Source organism: Mustela lutreola, chromosome 9 (assembly GCF_030435805.1).
Source record: "Mustela lutreola isolate mMusLut2 chromosome 9, mMusLut2.pri, whole genome shotgun sequence".
Classification (NCBI taxonomy): domain Eukaryota; kingdom Metazoa; phylum Chordata; class Mammalia; order Carnivora; family Mustelidae; genus Mustela; species Mustela lutreola.
The window spans coordinates 22,766,391-22,785,614 of NC_081298.1; the positions used below are offsets into that span (position 1 = coordinate 22,766,391).

General features: G+C 38.9%; 1 protein-coding gene across 4 annotated transcripts in view; it reads right to left on the bottom strand.

Annotated features, from left to right (window-relative positions):
• Positions 1 to 19,224, bottom strand: part of PHF20 (PHD finger protein 20) — a 148,302-nt gene that overhangs the window by 58,232 nt on the left and 70,846 nt on the right. For all 4 annotated transcript variants that reach the window (XM_059133340.1, XM_059133339.1, XM_059133341.1 and 1 more), the window contains 4 exons: positions 14,741 to 15,128; positions 9,163 to 9,276; positions 8,291 to 8,479; positions 7,562 to 7,741 (listed from right to left, as the gene is read on the bottom strand). In XM_059133340.1, the coding sequence (XP_058989323.1) occupies positions 7,562 to 7,741; positions 8,291 to 8,479; positions 9,163 to 9,276; positions 14,741 to 15,128 (871 nt within the window). The remainder of the gene's footprint in view (positions 1 to 7,561; positions 7,742 to 8,290; positions 8,480 to 9,162; positions 9,277 to 14,740; positions 15,129 to 19,224) is intronic.

A 19,224-nucleotide genomic window follows, 5' to 3' on the forward strand; every position in this document is an offset into this window, starting at 1 on the left:
TCAGGTCATGATCCCAGGGTCGTAGAACTGAGCCCCACATTGGGCTCCCTGCTCACTGAGAAGCCTGCATCTCCCTCTCCCACTTCCCCTGCTTGTGGTTCCTTCTCTTGCTGTATATCTCTCTGTTAAATAAATAAATAAAATCTTCAAAAAAAATTTTTCTAAGATCATTCACCTCTTAACAAAGTAAAATTTTCTATTTATAATTTAAACCACTCCTAATATTTGGAATCTGACCTTCTAGAAGAAAAATAAAGACTTTCAAATCTTATATTTATTGTTAAATATATAAATTAGACTTAGATTTAGTACAACACAAATGAAGATATAAATGTAAATTTTGTGATGCTAAAATTAAATAAAGTCACAAGTATTAGTGTCAAAATACAGAATCATCAAATATTCAATTGACTACCTTCTCTCCAATGAAATAACATAATAGGAAATGTGCCACACTTTTGCTTATGTTGTTCCCTCTATTGGAATATGCAGACCCCATCTATAACTCATAGTATAGTCCTATTCATCCATCAAGATTCAGCTTAAAAACTTCTGAACGCTACATCTGAAACTAATGATGTACTATATGTTGACTAATTAAATTTAAATTAAAAAAATATATATATTCAGCTTAAATGTCATGTCATAAGTTAGGATAGTCTTCCGGAAGCCACTTTCTGATTTTGTATCAGTGATACTACTTATTTTAGCACAGTGCCTGGGTACTTAGGTTGTTTAGGTGTTTCAACTGAGCAAAAAAGGATATGCAATCAAAGCTTGTTAGCAAAATCTCTTCTCACCTTTCCTGCCCTAACTGCAGGAAGACAATTTCATTTAACCTTTACTATTTTCCCCACGTTTCTCACTAAAAGAACTTCTCAGCATATTTTTCTCCAGGGAAGAACTGGCAACCCATAAATCTCCTCAAGCTTCATTCTTCCTCTGGGCTCTTATGTACATAAGTTTTATTTTAAGAACAACAAGACCATATAACTCTTCACATTCTGGAAAGAGAGAAGATTACAGATCACCCATATTTACCAAAGGAATACTTCCCAGATCTAAACCCATGTCATCAATAGAATCTCATGAGATTTGATTCCACAACTCATTTCTGGCTAAATTTTCCAAAATGCTATGTCTTCCCCTCATTAGGTCTGCTGTAGTCCAGAAGAAAGCTACCCTGTAAGCCCTTAGGCCATCACAGACATCTAGGAAATGCCAGAATTTACCCACACATAATTCCCTTTTCTCGTACTCTACCCCTTTCAATTCATGGTAAGTCAAACTCGGCAAAATAAAGAAATTTCTAAAGATAGATGTTGATCAAGAACTTCGGGGTATGAGCTATCAGTGGGAAATACTTTCATTAAAAGTTTTAAAGGGGGCGCCTGGGTGGCTCAGCGGGTTAAGCCGCTACCTTCGGCTCAGGTCATGATCTCAGGGTTCTGGGATCGAGGCCCGCATCGGGTTCTCTGCTCAGCAGGGAGCCTGCTTCCCTCTCTCTCTCTCTCTGCCTGCCTCTCCATCTACTTGTAATTTCTCTCTGTCAAATAAATAAATAAAATCTTTAAAAAAAAAAAAAAAGTTTTAAAGGGTGGCTTAAGCAATAATTAATGTGATTTTTAAATTATGGTAAATTACATATGTAATAATATTGATTATATACTTATTATGATCACAGCTATATTTCCTAAAATAGATTCAAAATTCTTAATTTCAGAATTATGAACTACAATAAATAAAAGACAATCAAAAGACCAAAAGAAAATAAAGTACAATTTATACAAAAGACCAAGGATCAGTATCCATAATGTACAAAGTAAACCTGGCAAATCAATAATAAAAACAACCCAAAAGGAAATGAGCAAAGAAAATTCACAGAATAGATAAAAATATTCAATAACCACAATGTTAACAAATATTTGAGAAAATTAAAAGATGACTAACACCCATAGATGGTAAGGATGTAAGGGAAAATGTACTCTACCATAACTCTTGGTCAAACTATTAAGTGGAATGGTCATTCTGGAGGGTAATTTGTTAATACAATTTAAAATGTGCATTCCCTTAAATCCAGCAATTACACTCAAAAAAAGTTATCCCAAAGGGCTATTCACCAAACAGTGAAAAATATATTCAAGGAATACCACTGCATCATTGTTTGAAAACACTGATTGTGCAGAAACCCTCTAATGTCCATCAAAAGGGAAATGGTTAAATATATGATGGAACATTCTTATAATACATTAATATTCAGTCATTAAAAAGAATGAAACAAGTGTACTGAAAAAGTTAGATCTCAAGAAGATTACAAAAGTAAGAGAACAATAAGCCTAGAATTATACCAATTGCATTTAAAGATAATAAAATCTTGGGCGCCTGGGTGGCTCAGCGGGTTAAGCCGCTGCCTTCGGCTCAGGTCATGATCTCAGGGTCCTGGGATCGAGGCCCGCATCAGGTTCTCTGCTCAGCAGGGAGCCTGCTTCCCTCTCTCTCTCTCTCTGCCTGCCTCTCCATCTACTTGTAATTTCTCTCTGTCAAATAAATAAATAAAATCTTAAAAAAAAAAAATAAAATCTTAACTGCTTCCCTACCCATGTAAAAATATAAAATAGGGTTTGGAAAAATAACAAATGAATAAAAGAGGTTTACCCAAGGGAAAAGAAGCAAGATAAAAGACACTTCTCCCTTTAACTCCTAATACCTCTTTATGACACTTTTATGATCAGTGTATCTGTATTATTTTTATAGTGCTTTTAAAAAATGAAAATAAAAAATAAATACCCATATGCACAAAAAAAGTGGGTTAGATGTCCTCACTGTAAAAGGCTAGGATCAAGATTTATTCATGGCCAGCACCATCCTCGATGCTGAACATTTACCACAAATATAACATTACTGAAATGTTACATCCAAGTAGCTATTAATGCAACAAGCAATCACTACTTAAAAGAAAAAAATTCCTCTGTGTAGCACTAAATGTGTACAACTTCCTAGGCTGCCTATTACCATAACATGTTCTCTTTTAGTAGTTAGAAATGCTCATAGTGGAACATCACTTCTGCATACAAACACTATAAAGTAGGAAAAAAAATTTAAAAAAAAATATGAAAAGACACTAAAGAGTAACAAAAAGCCCACAGAAACAAGAGCTAGATATCTGAAGTAAGAGAAGGGCACTAGGTAAGTTTCCCATATTTTAAGGATTTTTACCAAAAGCAGGCTTGTCAGTAACACCAGGTAGCTACAGCTCAAGTAAGAAATTTAGTCTTACTGGTTGAAGAAATAAAAGATAAGAGTTCAGTGCAACTATAATAGCTGGAAAATGAGGGAGAAAGTCCTAAAGAAGAGAGCCACAAAAGGGTGGCCTCAATTTCTTCATATTAACTCTGCCTAAATTTCTGGCAGATCTTTGAATGTTTCAAGCAGTCCAACGAAAGCTAAAAGAACTAAACAGAGGTTTCAGTTGCTGCAATTGCAGAGGAAAAAAAGGTGGAATTTGAGTTAAGCCAAATTAATAGCCCTTTTGAACAAAGCAATCAGCATTCTTTGGAGGAACATAATGTAATCCAAGCTCAACAACACAGCAGACACCATGTGCAGGATACAGTACAAAATATTAGACATGTGAAGAAAAGGAAAATGTGATCTGCAGGCAGGAGTAAAAAAAAAAAAAATCAATGGGGATTAACTGTTTCAAAATAATCTAGCTGCTGAACTTGGTAGACAGGGACTTTTAAAGCAACAATTAAAACTATGTTCATAATCAATTTATAGACTCCAAGATCTCAGCAGAGAAGCTAGAGCGAAAAGGGGGAATTCCAGAACTAAAAAACATCAGAAATGGGGTGCCTAGGTGGCTCAGTTGGTTAAGCGTCTACCTTCAGCTTTAGTCAAGATCCCAGTATCCTGGGATGAAGCCCAGCATTGGGCTCCCTGCTCAGGGGGGAGCCTGCTTCTCCCTTCCCGCTCCCATTCCCTCTGCTTGCACTTGCTTCCTCTCTGTCTCTCTCTCTTTCTCTGTGTCAAATAAAATCTTTAAGAAAAAAATTTTAGGGGCACCTGGGTGGCTCAGTCAGTTGAGCATCTGCCTTTGGCTCGGGTCATGATCCCAGGGTCCTGGGATGGAGGGGCTCCCTGCTCTCTGGAGAACCTGCTTCTCCCTCTTCCTCTCTCTGCTGCTCCCCCTGTTTATAAGCTCTCTCTCTGACTCAAATAAATAAATAAAATTTTTTTAAAAAAATTTTTAATAAAAATCTTTAAAAAATTAAATTAAAAATAAAAATAAAAAACATCAGAAATAAAAAATTCACTGGATGGGCATAACAGCAGACTAGAATTGACAGTAGAAAGAATTTGGAAATAGAAATTATTCAATCTGAAAAAAGGGGGGGAAAGGATGAAAAGAAAAAGTAAGTCCCAGTGACCTGTGGCCTAGTATCAAAAGCTCTAACCTAATTCTTTTTTTTTTTTTTTTAAGATTTTTTTTTTTTTTAATTTATTTGACAGAGAGATCACAAGTAGGCAAAGAGGCAGGCAGATAGAGATGGGGAAGCAGGCTCTCCGCTGAGCAGAGAACCCAACATAAGGCTCGATCCCAGGACCCTGAGATCATGACCTGAGCTGAAGGCAGAGGTTTGACCCTCTGAGCCATCCAGGTGCCCCAGATCTAACCAAATTCTAATGTGAATCATCAAGAAAGGAAGATAGGAACATAGAGAATGGGAAAGAAAAAAAATATAGAAATAATAACTTGAAAATTGATTAAAAAAATCACTTTTCAAATGCAAGCTCAATGACTCTCAAATAGGTTAAAAAAAATACATTATAGAAACAAGATGTGATCGGGAGGGAGACTAACCATAAAAGCCTCTTAATCTCACAAAACAAACTGAGGTTTACCAGGGGGAGGGAGGTAGGGAGAAGGTGGTGGGGTTATGGACATTGGGGAGGGTGTATGCTATGGTGAGTGCTGTGAAGTGTGTGAACCTGCCGATTCACAAACCTGTACCCCTGGGGCTAATAATATATTATATGTTTATAAAAAAATTTTTTAATCATTTTAAAAATAATTAATTAATTAATTTAAAAAAGAATTCAGATGGCCAAAAAAATACATTATAGTCAAACTGCTAAAGAGCAATGATAAAGAGAAAAATCTCAAAAGCAACCAAAAGGAAAACACATTATATATAGGAAAACAACAATATGAATCATCACTAACTTCCCTTCAGAAACAGAGGCCAGAAGACTGTGAAACACGTTTACAGTACCTAAAAAGAAAAGCAAAACAAAACAAAAAAACTGTAAACTCGACATTATATAGCCAGTGGAAATATTTTTAAAGTTTGAAGGTTAAATAAAGTCGTTGAGATAAATAAAAACCAAGAGAATTTGTCACCAGGAAACCTACACTACAAGAAAAACTACAGGAAAAATTTTAGGCTAAAAAGAAATAGGAAGATACGAAGAAGTGGAAATTGTAAATATGTACATAAATAAGCCCCGTTTGTCCTCCTCATCTTTATAATACCTAGTTATTAAGAGCAAAAACTATAATACTGTATTGTGAATTTTATAGCATATATAGATATATCATGAGACAGGTAGAGCATAAAAGGGGGAAGGATTAATAGGCTACAGATTTTATATAGAGTGGTTCAATATTAAAAGTAAACTGTGAGGGGCGCCTGGGTGGCTCAGTGGGTTAAGCCTCTGCCTTCAGCTCAGGAAATGATCCCAGGATCCTGGAATTGAGCCCCGCATCCGGCTCTCTGCTCAGCAGGGAACCTGCTTCCCTCTCTCTCTCTGCCTACTTGTGATCTCTGTCTGTCAAATAAATTAAAAAAAAAAAAAATCTTAAAAAAATAAAATAAAAAAGAAAAGTAAACTGTGAGAAGTTAAGGATATATACATCATAATCCCTAAGTAACCTCTAAAATAAATGCTAAGAAGTATAGCTAATAGCTAAATTAAAATGAAATTTGAAAAAAAAATTAACCTAAAAAAATAGGAAAGGTGGAAAAGAACAAAACACAGGATAAATGGGAAACAAAAAGCAAAGTGGTAGATCTAAAAGCAACTGTATCAATAAATACCTTTAATGTAAACAAACTACACATTGCAGTTAAAACCAAAACCCAACTAGAGGTACATACTATCTATAAAAGACAAATTTTGAATTTGAAGACATAGTTATGTTGAAAGAAAAGTGACAGCAATAGATACACCCTGCATACAGAATGCAAAAGTATCTGTACTAGTATGAGATAAAACAGACTTCAAGTCAAAGTCTATTACCAAAAATAGCATGATATTTCACATTACAAAGGGGTAATTCACCAAGAGGACATAACAATTATAAATGTGTATGCCCCTAATAACAAAACTTCAAAATACATGAAGCAAAACTGACAGAATTCATTGGAGAAATAGACAAATCCACAATCATGGTTAGAGATTATCAACATCCCTCTTTTAGAAATTGATAGAATTAGATGATTATGATGATGATGATGATGATGGTAGTAGTAGTAGTAGTAATAATAATAATAAATGTCTAGAAAACACCATCATTCACTTTGATCTAATTGACACACAGAACAGATATATGATGATACACTTTTTTTCCCAAGTGTATATGGAGCATTTACCAAAACAGATCACATGCTGGGCCATAAAATCAGTCCCAACAAATTTTAAAAGACTAAAATCATATAGAGTGTAGAATTACATTACAAATCAGTAACAATAAAGTATCTCTAAAAACCCCAATAATTGGAAATGAAACAAAACACTCCAAAGTTAACCCACCATCAACAAATAAATCACAATATATCTTGAATTGAATGAAACTGAAAATACAACATATCAGAACTGGTAAAAGCAGGGCTTAGTGGTAAATTTGTAACTTTAAATGCTAATACTAGAAAAGAAGTTCCAAACTAATAACCTAAGTTTTTGGGTTTTTGTGTTTTTTTAAATGACCTAAGTTTCTAAAAAAAAATGTAAAGGAAGAAAATAAGATTAGAACAGAAATTTTTAAAAAAAGATTTAAAAAGGGGCGCCTGGGTGGCTCAGTGGTTTGGGCTGCTGCCTTCGGCTCAGGTCATGATCTCAGGGTCCTGGGATCGAGCCCCGCATCGGGCTCTCTGCTCCGCAGAAAGCCTGCTTCCCTCTCTCTCTCTCTCTCTCTCTGCCTGCCTCTCTGCCTACTTGTGATCTCTGTCTGTCAAATAAATAAATAAAATCTTTAAAAAAAAAAAAAAGATTTAAAAAAACAGAAATCAATGGCATTTTAAAAAGACGAACAGGGAAAATTAAGGTAAAACACTGGTTCTTTGAAACCATCAACAAAATTAATAAATCCCCAAACTATATTAATCAAGAGAGAGGAAACACAAATTAGCAATATCAGAAATAAAAAGGATATAGCATTAAAATAAGGAAATATTAATAAGGTGAAAAAACATCATAGAAAAGTACATGTTTTAAATTCACCATCAAAGCAGAAGCAAAAGTATATATAGAAGACAATTAAGTTAACACTAATAGGAACCTGCCACAGTAGAAATCTCTTGTAACTCAGCAAGAGGAGAAGCCGGTTCCGTCTTCATACTGTTTTCTCCCATTGACTTGCAGTTCAATTCCAAGCCTGCAGCCCCCAATCCATCACCAAAGGAGTGGCAAGTCAGTGCAGATGAGACCTGGTCAGCTTCCAAAGGAGATTTTAACTGACCTAGAAGAAAAAAAAGAGAGCCCAGGTAACATATCAGATATGTAATCAACCAAAAGTCCCACAGCAGACTAAGATATCCAGGGACTTTTTAGAGGAAACCCACCGCACCGCATACAAGAATACATTCAAAGGTTCCAGCACATACAGCCAGGGCTATGAGCATCTCAAAGAAAAAGGCCAAAAAAAGACCAAAGTAAATAGAGGATTTTCTAGAAGACCAAAGTAAATAGAGGATGTTCTAGAAGTGTTGACAAAAAGGCAGAGGCACTGGAGCAAGATGGCACCAGAAACAGAGAGGGACAGGACTCTTTAAGCACTGTACCTCCAACCCAACATTCAGACATATTCAAGTAAAAACAATCACAAACGTGTTCAGAAAGTTTGTCTACTGAATTGCCAGTGAAAAAGAGTGTAAGAAACACTGTTACCCATTCAAAAATTTAATTTCAACACAATCTAAAACTTGTGGAGGTTGTATATAATGATTTAGATTGGTTCTCACTAGAGAGGCAAGCTGGCAAGACCATTCTAGAACAGACTCTGACTCACCTTCCTCAGATTCCTTGTTACTGGATGATGTATTTTGCAAAGGATCAATGTTAACCGTATCAACCAAATCTGACACAACCAAGTCAGGATCTAGGATCTCGTGTGTCCCATTAGTGGACAGCCTGGAGGACCTTCTCCTTGATAAGTCCTTGTCAGTGTTTTCCGAATAGGTTTTTGACTTTTCCTGGGCTATAAAACCATTAAGAGAGTTATGGTCAAGAACCCAATAAGAAGAAATAACTCTGGTAATACATATTTCTGGGCTGGTTACCTCTATAAGGGCCTTACAAAAATATCCAGAATACTAGACCAGTGATAAAAGGAAATATCCTTTCTATTATTAATAAAGGGACTCTCTCTGCCCAGAGAGAATCATCCTTATTCATGGTCTGAAAAATCTGTTTTAGGTCATGCCCCAATCTTGACAACTAAATTCTACTTTGGGGCTTCCCAACTTACAAGTTTATGTACTAATCTTCAAAGTCAGTCAGGTTTACAAACCCTTAGAAAAATCACAAATCATTTTTGGAGCCAAAGTATTTTTTTTTTTTCAATCAACAAATAACATTTTTCAAGTTTTACTCAACATATGAAAACCATCCCTTCCTAAGCCATTAAATTTCCAATGGAAATGTAGTTTATGGGCATGAAGAAGAAACCACTGAATCCAACATTAATATAGTTTCTGCTTTGGGATTTATTTTTCTTCAAGCAAAACTCTTTCTTATCCAACCCAAACCAACCACATTAGCTCCTATGACCAAAAACAGCATTAGAGCCTATTTTTGGGAATAGGAAACAACATGAATACACAGGAGGCTAACCCAATCAAGATCAAGTTCTAGTCACACGTACACAGACTGGAGACTCACATGAATTTTTGTCAAGCCGGGGACGTTTTAATGGGACTTCACTTCCTTTCGATATTTTCCGCCTTCTCAATTCCAATGTTATTGGTTGCAAAGTTTGAGAGTTTGAATCCACACCTATAGTGTATATAAAACCACACAAAAGAAGTTACGTAATTTCTTCGTGCCCAATGCCCCTGATTATATAGAAATAAACCATACACATACACTTGCATGATAAACAGACCCCCAAAGGGCTAATAAGAAAATATAAGTGTAATGGGTGAAACTACTTCCTTAATGACATGCTGACACTCTATAGACGGAACTCCTGCATCTCTTTTTCCCTCTTTTTTTAAAAGATGTATTTAAGTAATCTCTACATCCATTATGGGACTCAAACTCATGACCCCAACATCAAGAGTCACATGCTCTACCAACTGAGCCAAATAGGTGCCCTTTCCTTCATCTTTTTTTTTTTTGGGGGGGGGTTCTCTTATGACCCAGTTCTGTATACACTTCTCTCTTAAAATCCTATCTTTTAAACACTAAGCCCCAGGGACACCTAGGTGGCTCAGTCTGATGCCTTCGGCTCAGGTCATGATCTCAGGGTCCTGGGATCCAGCCCTGCATCGGGTTCCTTACTCAGCAGGGAGCCTGCTTCTCCCTCTGCCTCTCTCCTGGGGCTTGTGCATGTGCACACTCTCTCTCTCTCACAAATAAAAAAAAAAATCTTCAAAAAAAACTAAAAAATAAAAATAAAACACTAAGCCCCAACATGACTTAATTTTTTCTTTTTAAGATTTTCTTTATTTAGGGGCGCCTGGGTGGCTTAGTGGGTTAACGCCTCTGCCTTTGGCTCAGGTCATGGTCTCAGCGTCCTGGGATCAAGCCCCACATCGGGCTCTCTGCTCAGCAGGGAGCCTGCTTTCTTCTCTCTCTCTCTGCCTGCCTCTCTGACTACTTGTGATCTCTGTCAAATAAATAAATAAAATCTTTAAAAAAAAATTTTTTTTTTCTTTATTTAGGGGCACATGGGTAGGTCAGGGCACCCCATCAGTTAAGCGTCTGTCTTCAGCTCAGGTCAGGCTCAGGTCATGGTCTAGGATGCAGGCCTGGGTTCCAGCCCTGCTTCAGGCTCCCTGCTTGGTGTGGAGTCTGTTTCTCCCTTCTCTTTATCCTGCCCTCCCCCTTTTTAAGAAAAGATTTTATTTATTTATTTGAGAGATAAAGGGAGAAAATGAGCAGGAGCAGGGGTGGGCAGGTTTGAGGGGCAGATAGAGAGAGAGAAGCAGACCCCCTGCTGAGCAGGGCGCCCAATGTGGGATTCAATCCAGCACCCAAGGATCATGACCTGAGCCAAAGGCAGAAACTTAACTGACTGAGCCACCTAGGCACCCCCAACATGACTACTTTAAAACATGAAGGTGCAAGGGCAAATTTTAAAAAGTCATTTTTATCACCATCAAATCTCCTCATCAAAACTTGACTTAACCAATACTCAGGAAATCCACCATTCGGGATAATTCCTAAAGTGTGTACCTGGGACTACAGCTTGAGTGTTGTTTTCAATCCCTACTTGCTAAATTAGTTAGGTTGGCATTGGTCCTAGTTATGAGGGACCAAAAAGAATGTCAACATTTATAACCTCTTAAAAACAATTTCAGAAATATCTCAGGAGACCATGCTACTTGATAGTGAGTGTTTCAGGCAAGGCTGCTGATCCCAACAAATCCAGCTCTAACATAATTTAGCAATGCAGACACTAAATGCTTGGATAGTATTCACTCTTTATTTTTAAACCCAACATTTAAGAAGCTCTCCCCAATCATGAAAGATGAGAATCCAAAAAACAGACAGAAGGAAAAAACAAAACAAATGAAACTAGGAAAGCTTGGGGTGAAGGTAGGGCTAAGGGGGCTGATGAAGGCTGAAAGGAGAGAGAGGGAGAAAGGGGTAAAGAGTTAAAGGGGTGGCCCGCAGAGGGCAGGGGATTTGGGGACTGGGGAAGAAGATTCACTAAGGACCACTAGCTTCAGATCGGCCATGTTGAAAAGCCCAACAAGAGAAGGGCTGAGCTCTGAGGAGGCAAACCTAATGAGTATGCTGAACTCCTTGGCTGTGTTCAATTTTCCCAATGTGCCAACATTATTTTGTTCCAAGTGGTGAGAACTTGGAAATCATACACATTCCAAATTAGACACAAATACAAACAACCCTCCCTAAATAACTCAGATTCTGTTCCAATCGAGTCTGTAAACTTTAGAGAGCTCAATGCTCCACTGGGTCAATGAGCTTTTTCCAAGCAATTTATAAAGGACATCTGAACTACACAGAAGAAATCTAGTAAGCATTCTTCACTTTGATACCACATACAAACCAGGGCTGACTACACAGAACATTAGTGTTTCCCAAACTCTTCTTACGGTTAAAAATCATCTGGGAAGGTTGTTAACAATTCCAGAGATTCTGACTCGGGAGAAATGCCTCAGGAAAACTTGGAAAACACTATTTCTCTATTAAATCGATCTGGCATGAAACTTACACTTACAAAATGAAAGCAATAAACTGAAGGCCTCCCTACCTTTTTTAATCTGAGTGAAGTCATGTGGCTTCATAGGGGCAGTAGGCAAAGTTGAATACAACTACCCCAGTACATACTTTCCGGAGGGTACAAGCCAGAGCATGAACAGCTAAAGGGAAATCTGTTTCAGAGCACTCAATTCCCATATACATGATTTTCTAACCTGAAATGAGGACACATCAGACTTCTCCCAGGATGATTCAAAGTTAATTTTCCACCCCTCCCTACATAAGTACCCGCCTTCCACTTTAAAAAAAAAAAAGGCCTAACAGTCATCCTACATCTTTTTTTAATTAATTGTTAATAGTACTTTTAATTAACATATAATGTATTATTTGCCCCAGGGATCATCCTACATCTTAACATGGCATACTGCCCAGAGGTTTAAAATCTCCAGACCTTCTCATTTGGAGTTCCTCATTTGAACACAGAACACAGAGGTAAGTTTTTCAATTCTCCCCCAATTATGGTTTACAACTACTACCATTCTCAACGCACAGAAGACAAGTCAATTCACTACGGATGCTCTGGGCAGTTGGGGTTTAATTCTCTCCCAGAATCCTATAGAAAAAGCCAGTGAATTTAGGCCTCTGTTGTCCAACAGAAATATAACAAGAGCCACAAATGCAAGCCACATGTGTAATTTTCAATTTTTTAGTTTAAAAAAAAAGTACGGGTGCTTGGGTGGCACAGTGGGTTAAAGCCTCTGCCTTCGGCTCAGGTCATGATCCCAGGGTCCTGGGATGGAGCTCTCTGCTCATCTGCTCAGAGAGCTCAGAGAGCTCATGGGCTCTCTGCTCAGTGGGGAGGCTTCTTCCTCCTTTCTCTCTCTGCCTGCCTTTCTACCTACTTATGATCTCTGTCTGTCAAATAAATAAATAAATAATCTTTTTTTTTTAACTGCTTTAAAAAAAAGATATATTTAATTTTAAGACTATATTTTAACCCAATAGACCCAAAAACATCATTTGACATGTAATCAGCATAAAAAGTTGAGATTTTTTTTTTTTTAAACTTAGTATTTGAATACCAGAGTAGACTTTATACTCACAGCACATCTCAATTTAGACCACCCACATTTCATGTACTCAACAGCCGCATGTGGCTAATGGCTACCATACTGGACAGTGCAGGTCTAGGCCATAATTAGGCCTGGGGCAATTCCAGCATGCTCAGCTTTTGCGCAGTTACAACCACTAGAGGAGGAGATGGCTTAATTCATCTGGGAAGAAATCAAACTATATCTAATTTCCTATCTTTTTTTTTTCTAATTTCCTATCTTAAAGTTATAACTCAGATGTTGAAGGCTGTCTACTGGGAATGAATACGAATATTTATTTGAAATAAACTAAGGCAGACTTTTCTCCCATAAAAATTAAGTCTGATGTAGCTGCCTGTATTGATAGGATTCACTCTGCATTCCACATCATGCAAGACCAGTAAGTGAGCTAACTCTGTGGCTCTGCAGTTCCAATGAAAATCTATTATATAATTTTCAAATTAAAAAAAAAAAGATATTTTGGGACGCCTGGGTGGCTCAGTTGGTTGGACGACTGCCTTCAGCTCAGGTCTTGATCCTGGAGTCTGGGGATCGAGTCCTGCATCAGGCTCCCGGCTCCACAGGGAGTCTGCTTCTCTCTCTGAACTTCTCCTCGCTCATGCTCTCTCTCACTGTCTCTCTCAAATAAATAAATAAAATTTAAAAAAAAAAAAAGATATTTTAAATATATCATTTGCAGTTATATAAACTTGTGAGGAAAAGTAGATACCATTCTAAAATGTACTAAAGGTAGGGTGCCTGGGTGGCTCAGTCGTTAAGAGTCTGTCTTGGGGGGCACCTGGGGGGCTCAGTGGGTTAAAGCCTCTGCCTTAGGCTCAGGTCATGATCCCAGGGTCCTGGGATTGAGCCCCGCATTGAGCTCTCTGCTCGGCGGGGAACCTGCTTCCACCTCTCTCTCTCTCTCTGCATGCCTCTCTGCCTACTTGTGATCTCTGCCTGTCAAATAAATAAATAAAATCTTTAAAAAAAAAAAAGAGTCTGCCTTGGGGCTCAGGTCATGGTCCCAGGGTCCTGGGATCGACCCCTGCATCTGGTACCCTGCTCAGCGGGAAGCCTGCTGCTCCCTCTCCCACTCCCCCTGTTTGTGTTCTCTCTCTCACTCTGTCTCTGTAAAAATAAATAAAATCTTAAAAACTAAAACTAAAAAATAAATAACATGTACTAAAGGATTCAGTTTTTCAATATTCATGCAGGAAATATTCAAGCAAGAATTTGTAAAGACCACTGCCAGATTATCCTTGCCAGCATTCAAACTAGAGATCCTAAATGTTCATCATGTCATTTAACTGACCAAGAGAAGGAGTGTTTAATCTAGAAAGAAATTCAGGATGTGTTTTACTCTTGGATATTCCCGAAGAATTCCATATTTCAACTTTTTAAAATAACCATACATTCTTCCTTAAATCTGTACCCTTTAACCTTAACTCTTACCCATTACCCATCTCAGTTTTTTACCTGGACTATGAAAATGTCAAACCCATAATCACTCTCCAGATAGCTCAACTTCAAAATGCACCATGCCTTCTTAGATCCAGTGTTCTCTGATCCAGGCTCTGTTAGACACCCACATCGAATTACTTCTTCCCTATTTCATGTCTCTCAGGAAAACTATTATTTCCTAATCCCAGGTTCTATTAAGCTTACTTAACCTGAGATCATCTGAATAGGCACAGGCATAAGGCCTTAGCTTATTAGGTTTTACCAAATAAACTGAAGCATCTTGTGGACAGTTATGTACTCCCCAGAAGCTTAGTCAAGGACCTGTTTTGCAACTTACATTCATCTGGATATGTTTCCTTTAAAATCCAGCTCCACAAACGTAACTTATTTTCAGATCACAAGATGATTCAAAGTCAATCATAAAAATGGAAGAACTTTAGTATGGAAGTGATAAAGAACCACCAAAGCCACAGAATACTCTGGCATTGCCCAATGCAGACCCCACTTAGGAAACTCACCAGTAGGAGCTATGGAAGGGGGCCTGCCTCGTTTTCTTTTTGGCTCCCTCAAGTTTTCTTGTGGACTCTTCACAATGTCATTTTCAGGTTTTTTATCCACTTGAGCATCTCCAGAATACTCTCTGTCATTTTCTGAAATGTTCTCCTTATCTTCCTTCTCGTTCTTGGGAAGGCTCTTCTCTGACACCTTACCCTTTTCAGAACAGATTAACTTTCCTTCTTTATCAGGCTGCTTGGGACGCTTTTCTGTCTTTAAGGCTTTGTCCTCTTTGTCTTTCTTCACATTGACAGTGGCTTTTCTTTGCTCTTTAAACTTCTCTCGTTTATCAGGAGACGATGGAAGAGTTTTGTGATCTGTTTCTTTAGGCCTAGCATTACCCACAATATTCTAAAATGAGCAAAATAGCAATGAAACACACTTTGTGATTACTTGCAAATATAAAATCAGATGGTATTTTGCAAACTTATGAAGACAAACAAATTAAAACAGGACATATGCTGTGTCACATAATGGAAAGAACCACTGAAAATATTGATCCATACTCTGAGGCTTGAGAACCAATCCTAAATTTAAAAGAAACAACCATCTTGTCCAATTCCTTCTGAGACAGAGTGATCTCCCATATTTTGATTATTAATAACTCACTAGATAATTAAAGGGACAGAAAATACCCCAGGAACAACTTCTGCAAAGCAATCTTTCTGACAGAGGTGTTCTAAGAAAATGCCCCCAAGTTATATCCTCCTCGTCCCAAGCATGACTACCAGACCCAGGGCCTTTCAGAGGCCTGGCTCAGTTTGCCAGTGGATGCTGATGCCCTTTGTGGAGAAGAACACAAACTAGTAACTGAAGGCTGAACAGGAAAGCTATAAAGATTATCTAACCCATGGGGCACCTGGGTGGCTCAGTCTGTTAAATGTTTGCCTTCAACTCAGGTCGTGACCCCAGGGTCCAGGGATCAAGCCCCATGTCTGGCTCCCTGCTCAGTGGAAGACTGCTTCTCCCTCTACTCCCAGCTTGTGCTCTCTCTTGCTATCTCTGTCACTATCTGTCTCTCTCTCAAATAAACAAATAAAATCTTAAAAACAAACAAACAAACAAACAAAAAAAGACTGTCCAACCCAGAAGTAGGGTTTTTGCTTCCTCAACTGGGTAAAGGCTGTGCCCAGTCCAGCAAAGGCACCAACTATACTGTGAAGCGAAGTTTTTGTCCACTAGACAGAAGTCCGACTTCTTGGTTACTTTCTTCCTAAATAACTTTTAAATAATTAATTCTAAAACTCCTGTGCCCTAGTGGGACACAGCTCTGAAAGCCAGCTCTGAATGCTCTGGAATTTCCAAAACCGCAATTAGTCTGTGGATGTATTTCTCTTCCAAGACCTCTACAGAACAGCAGGAAGCACATACCATGTTCATATGGGGGATCCCCAGCAACTAGCACATACTAGGCACACAGATCTCTCCCAAAAGCTGGAAGGAGTGCCTAAAGTGAAGGCTTACTTTGTCCCAGAAGGAAAAATAATGAAACAAGGAGAATCCCTATGACTGGAGCCTAGAAGGAAATATTTTTTCAAGCCCCCCAAATTTTCTGAAAGCAGGTTTGAGAACGAGCACTCCTCAGGAACTGCTGGCAGAACTATGAATTATAACCACCTTGGCAGGAAGGGAAAGCATTCTCAATTCGTGCCAAAAGAATTAAAAGTTAATACTTTTGAACTAAAGTGAATTCCTAGAAATGGAACTAACAGAATAATCAAATTTGGACACCCAGATTTACAAATATCCGTATAAATGACCTTTAGGGAACTGGTTACACACAGAACAGTTATATACATATTACAGAATACTAAAGAGCCAGCAAAGCCATATTCCTATACACTATCAAGAACTTAAGAAAATGTTATTCTAGGGCGCCTGGGTGGCTCAGTGGGTTAAGCCGCTGCCTTCGGCTCAGGTCATGATCTCAGGGTCCTGGGATCGAGGCCCGCATCGGGCTCTCTGCTCAGCAGGGAGCCTGCTTCCTCCTCTCTCTCTGCCTGCTTGTGATCTCTCTCTGTCAAATAAATAAATAAAATCTTTTAAGAAAAAAAAAAAAAGAAAATGTTATTCTAGGGCACCTGGGTGGCTCCGTGGGTTAAAGCCTCTGCTTCCAGCTCAGGTCATGATCCCAGGGTACTGGGATCAAGCCCCGCATCAGGCTCTCTGCTCAGCGGGGAGCCTACTTCCTCCTCTCTCTCTTCCTGCCTCTCTGCCTACTTGTGATCTCTCTGTCAAATAAATAAATAAACTCCTTAAAAAAAAAAAGAAAAGAAAAAAGAAAATGTTATTCTGTTAGAAGAGCAAGATATAACCCCCATTTTTTAAGGAAAAAAAGCAAAATATGCAACAGTAATATACTATATGACCCCAATTTAAAAAATATATACAAATATTTAACAACAAAACACAGGATATAGCCAATACATTAAGAGCAACTATATTTAGACAACGTCATTACGTCATTTTTACTTTCTTTGTGCTTTCTATAGTGTCCAAATTTCCTATACCTTATACATTATTTTATAACTTCAAAAAAAATTAATGTTCCTAATATATAAATTATCAAAACATTTAGAGCAGCACAATTACACAGAAAAAAAACCTCAAATCTATTCTAATAATATACTAAAAAAGCCTTAAAAATTATCTATGACTAATATTTTTAAGAAGTTAAGCTTTGGAGGCACGTGACATCCACTCACTGTCATGGTCCGGCCAGGGGCTACATTCCATTGCTTGGGCACCTTGTCTAGAGCTGGGGCCTTAGGCTTGGCCTCCTACAGGACACAGGGCACCCAGTTTTCAGATGCCTATAGGAGGGAGCTCTTAGACAAGGCCAAAACACACCACTTCTTACACATCCTGGTCCTATTATGGGACCTGGTTTTTTTTGTTTTTTTTTTTTTTGTTTTAAAGATTTTATTTATTTATTTGACAGAGAGAGATCACAAGTAGGCAGAGAGGCAGGGAGAGAGAGAGAGAGAGAGATTGAGAGAGAGGAGGAAGCTCAGCGGAGAGCCTGATGTGGGGCTCGATCCCAGGACCCTGAGATCATGACCTGAGCCGAAGACAGAGGCTTAACCCACTGAGCCACCCAGGTGCCCCATGGGTGCCCTGTTGTAGAAAGTCCCTTGGGGCCGGATTATGACTAGCCTCTGGAACCACCTTATTCTGCACCAGCTTTGCTACCAGATTGAGTGAAGACCCAGTGTCCAGACTTTGGCTCCTGTGGGAGGGAGCCTACTAATCTTGGGCTAGCTTGCCTTGGCTCTTTGAGCTTCCTTGTATTTAACTTCTAGGTACTTTGTTTTTCCCTTAAGATTTTATTTATTTAACAGAGAAAGAGAGACAGCGAGAGAAAGAACACAAGCAAAGGGAGTGGGAGAGGGAGAAGCCGACTTCCTGCTGAGCAGAGAGCCAGATGTGGAACTTGATTCCAGGACCCCAGGATCATGACCGGAGCCTAAGGCAGCCGCTTAACGACTGAGTCACCCAGGTGCCTCTTAATTTCGGGGTACTTTTTTAAGAGCTGAAACAGGGAAGGATTAAAAGAAAAAGGCAAAGGGGCACCTGGGTGGCTCAGTGGGTTAAGCCTCTGCCTTCGGCTCAGGTCATGATCTCAGGGGCCTGAGATCGAGCCCCGCATCAGGCTGTCTGCTCAGCAGGGAGCCTGCTTCCCCATCTCTCTTTGCCTACCTATCTGTCTACTTGTAATCTTTCTCTCTGTCAAATAAATAAAATCTTAAAAAAAAAAAAAAAAGGCCAATTGTAAAAAAATAATTTTTTAAAAAAGTTAGGTTTTATGTAGCCATTATGGAACCCTAGATCCTTAGGGCTGAGGGTGATGAAGTTCTAGAACCTAGGTGAGGTTCGGTGGGCTGAGGTCTGGAGCCGATGACCAAGAAAGAATTCTTGAGACATCTTTGGTGCAAAATGGTGGTTTATTAAAGCAAGGGGACAGGACCCGTGGGCAGGAAGAGCTGCTGCCCCGGGTTGTGAGGGGTGGCAGGTTATGTACCCTGAGGTTGGGGGAAGGTGAGGGGAAGGGAGGTTTCAGTGGAGTTTTCATATGCTAAAGAGGGCCTACAAGGTACCAGGATGTCCCAGGCCTATCGGAGGCCTTGCCCTAGTGGCTGGATCAATGTTGTCTTTGGACCAGCCATTAACATTAAGATAGTTGGGAAACTTTTTGGTGGAATGTCACAATCCTGCTATCAATCGTCTTTGTTAGTGAGACTTGGGACATCTGTAAGCCAAGGGAGACTCCTATCTAGCAGGATTGTGAGCTCTGCAAGTTAACTATTTGCTTATTGCTCATGGCAGTCAGGGCTGCCTAAGGGATGCTACACATATGACTGAGGGGGAGCGGATGGAGAGGGGGGTGCAAGGCGCCAGCTTTCGCTTTGTCTTCAGCCAGCCTCGTGCTCCCTCATCAAGGGGACCC